At 40.9% G+C, this 3,636-nt stretch overlaps 1 protein-coding gene across 1 annotated transcript in view; it reads left to right on the top strand.

Annotated features, from left to right (window-relative positions):
- The window catches only part of ACADS (acyl-CoA dehydrogenase, C-2 to C-3 short chain), an 8,021-nt gene extending 5,089 nt beyond the window's left edge, over window positions 1-2,932 (top strand). Inside the window, exons 5-10 of the mRNA XM_018557380.1 lie at window positions 408-559; window positions 1,248-1,418; window positions 1,490-1,627; window positions 1,708-1,803; window positions 1,886-1,942; window positions 2,711-2,932. Coding sequence (XP_018412882.1) covers window positions 408-559; window positions 1,248-1,418; window positions 1,490-1,627; window positions 1,708-1,803; window positions 1,886-1,942; window positions 2,711-2,863 — 767 coding nt within the window. The 3' untranslated portion in view covers window positions 2,864-2,932. The remainder of the gene's footprint in view (window positions 1-407; window positions 560-1,247; window positions 1,419-1,489; window positions 1,628-1,707; window positions 1,804-1,885; window positions 1,943-2,710) is intronic.
- Window positions 2,933-3,636: the final 704 nt, after the last annotated feature.

The raw sequence follows: 3,636 nt of genomic DNA, 5'->3' as shown, positions 1-3,636 counted from the left end.
ACCGACCGACCGTCTCTGTAGGATGGAGACTGTGGGCTAAGTGAGTTATATCTAGCCGGCATGTGACAGCTGCAGTGTCCGACGCCAGCTCTTAAGTATTGGGAAGAGTATATTTTACTCTCCCAATACTTCTCCTTTAATGATGGTAGTATTGATCATGCCACCCTGATAATGGTTTCTCTGGCAAAAACACAGAAAAGTTCCTATCCTACTGACATTGCTGCTGTTGATCATACCATGCAACACAAGCATGGAAGAGGGATGAGGTTAAAGAGAGAAGTTGAAGAGGTCAGTCAGTAGTGCATGTATAAGAAAATCAATGTACTGCAATATAAAACAAATAAACAAATTGTTTCAACCGTTCTCGTGTATTCTGCCTACCTGACTAGCATAGTTATTATTTGTAGGCAATGGTAGCGATGCTGGAGCAGCAAGCACAGTTGCCAGGCTTGATGGTGATCACTGGGTGCTTAATGGAACTAAATCCTGGATCACAAATGCATGGGATGCCTCTGCAGCAGTTGTCTTTGCAACAACAGATAAGTCCTTGAAACACAAGGTAAGTCAGCCAACTGTTTTTGCAGACCTAGACTGAGTTTTGTAGACATGGTCACTAACTCTCTCTCCCCCCATTTATACCTTCCTCCCATACCCCCCTAGAGGGCTGAACAGCTCCAAGGAGACAGGTAGCCAATGCACACATGTATGTTGGCACATACTCTAGTGTTTTGAGGCTTTTTTTTCTTCTAGTGTATATGGAATCATATGTTGTCTTGAGCCATACATGTTTTTGTCTGTGTGCTATAACCCCTTCTTTACTGCTGTTTGTACAATTGATCATATAAAGTATAGATGTCAGATAACTTTGACTCCATGAAAGTAACAGCCTATTACTCGTACATGTATTTTTTTCCATTAGATAGAACTTAGTTCTGTAAAGGGTTAATTTCACTTTCTCACCAAATCTGAGAAAATGGAAGCTTCCACTCGAAGGTATGACCAGCAAGGTGGGTAGAGGTGGCATTGTGAGTAATTACATTTTCTCACATTTAGTGAGAAAGTGGAATTGCCATTTAAGCCATCCGTAGCCTCACAGCTTGGCCAGTTTGGTGTTTTCTCTTTCTGTATTAGATTTGCACATCCACAGTGCTGGGCAACTCTAATAGATATGGAGATGTACCATAGCTCATACTGCTACCCTTTTTTTGTATGAATACCAACACTAGTATTACTTATTTCTTCTGCAGGGCATTAGTGCTTTCTTGGTTGAGATGCCATCACCAGGTCTATCTCTTGGGAAGAAAGAAGATAAGCTGGGGATTAGGGCTTCCTCCACAGCAAATTTAATTTTTGAAGATTGCCGGATACCGCGTGAGAATCTTCTAGGACAACCTGGAATGGGCTTCAAAATTGCCATGGTTGGTGTAACGGTATTGGTTGTGTCATCCTGTGCACACTGCCTTACTTACATTTATTTTCATGTTTTTAGCAAACCTTGGATGCTGGCAGGATTGGCATTGCATCTCAAGCTCTGGGCATTGCCCAAGCTGCTCTTGACTGTGCAGTAGACTATGCAGAGAAGAGAATAGCATTTGGGGCACCCATCACCAAATTGCAAGCTATTCAGGTGAGCTGCTTTATGGAAAATAATGTTAAAGACCATTTATGCATCTGCCTTACTTACCTCTTTTCTTGGGACAACCTCAGTTCAAGTTGGCAGACATGGCCCTTGCTTTAGAAAGTGCCAGGCTCCTCACGTGGAGGGCAGCAATGTTAAAGGATAACAAGAAACCTTATACTAAGGTGAGCTTTGACTTATACAAAGCTTTAGATGTCTGTCTGTTGTTCTTACTCCTTTTCATTCATTTTACGGTGTTTATTCTAGGAGGCAGCAATGGCAAAACTAGCTGCATCAGAGGCTGCAACACAGATTTCCCATCAGGTACCCTTTTATTATTTATCTGGGCACCCTTAAGAGGGCAGTGCTGTTAAAATGCAGATTGTAAATAAAAACAGGGACTATAATAATAACTAGGGATGTTCAGATACCAATGCCGATATAACTACCAGGGCTGCAGCTGGGACCTGCCTCTGGTGCTCCACTGTCCTTCAAATCATTAGTCTGTATTGTTTTAGAAAAACTGTCACATTTTTGTTTATTGTCCTGCATCAGAGCTTGTACCTGGGGGAAAAAATGGTATCGGTGCATCACTTATATTTATATAAAAAAAAAAAAATATATAATCCTACATTAAAACAGGGATGTACAAATCACACAAGCTCTGTATGCGCCTTAAAAATGACAGCTGCGTCCAGCCTATACATTGTTTTCAGTCTAGTCTTGGAGCTGGAAATGTATCTTGGTATCGGAACATCCCTAATAATCATTTTCCAGAAGTTAGATTGCAAGCTGTAAATAAAAGCCCACGGAAAGGGATGTTGATGTACTGAGAACATCTAAAACCCCAGCAGGCAAGTTTCTCATCAGGGTTGACAAAGCCCTTGTGTGAGATATCCAGATTTCAGGATCTGGCTAATAGCAGTGTTGATCAGTTCTTACTTGTACATATACAGTGTGATCTGTTTATACAAGCAGTTGTTTTATCAGGAAATCCCAAGTGTTAGAATCTTGATACCATTCATTTCCTTTAGCAGCCAATTCCGTGCAGAACTTGAGTATTGCTGATTTGTGTACCACTCATCATTCTAGGCCATTCAGATCCTTGGCGGTATGGGATACGTGACAGAGATGCCAGCTGAACGTCACTACAGAGACGCACGAATCACTGAAATCTATGAAGGGACTAGTGAAATACAGAGACTGGTGATAGCCAACCAGTTACTGAAAGAATACCAGCAGTGATATACTACAGTGCTGAATGACTCACCAAAGCCTTAATTCTGAAATATTGCTTCTTGGCAAAAGATAAATAAATCCATGACTACAATGAACAAAGACAATTATCACAAAGTGAACAGTTGAAGTTTGTACAAAGGAGTTGTAGACACTTTTAATCTATTTATAGAAGGGTTTCCAAGGTAAATAAAATTTACAATGTTTATACTTTCTTTTCAAGACCCATCTTTGTATAGGAAACATGCGAAGTGTCATAGAATGATGTTTCCCTACTGCAAATGTAGTAGTCTTTGTGACCTCATTATTCAGCATTCTTGGAACAGACCAAAGTACAAGTGTCTCTGTTTTAAAATAAACCTGTAGTGAACAAGTATGGCAGTTGCCGTAGCTTACTTCTCCTTTTCAATTATGATTGCAATTACTGAAGCCAATTAATCAATGTGCCAGCCAGGTAAAGTCAATAACAGGTTTGCATATCAGGGTTTGTGATGTCACTCTGACTTTACGCAAAAATAGAATCTGGCTGCACGAAGAGTAACACTGGAAGTTAATTGCAAACAAGACTACAGCACTGTGTCCTGCCCAATCAGGGCAGAGTAGTCTCTATGACTAAGGCCATGATTAGGTGAAATGTGTCCCTGGGGTGGGATCCGGTGATGTTGTCTTATGTGCAATAAACTGTTCCAGCATTTTCTGGAGTGTGGTTGGAAATTCTTTGCATAAGCATCTGTGAATTCAGAGTCGGGATATGCTCTCATGGGCAGGCACCTGGCTCTACA

This window comes from Nanorana parkeri, unplaced genomic scaffold (genome assembly GCF_000935625.1).
Source record: "Nanorana parkeri isolate BGI_ZX_2015 unplaced genomic scaffold, ASM93562v1 scaffold282, whole genome shotgun sequence".
NCBI lineage: Eukaryota > Metazoa > Chordata > Amphibia > Anura > Dicroglossidae > Nanorana > Nanorana parkeri.
This window is presented reverse-complemented; position numbering and strand designations above follow the sequence as displayed.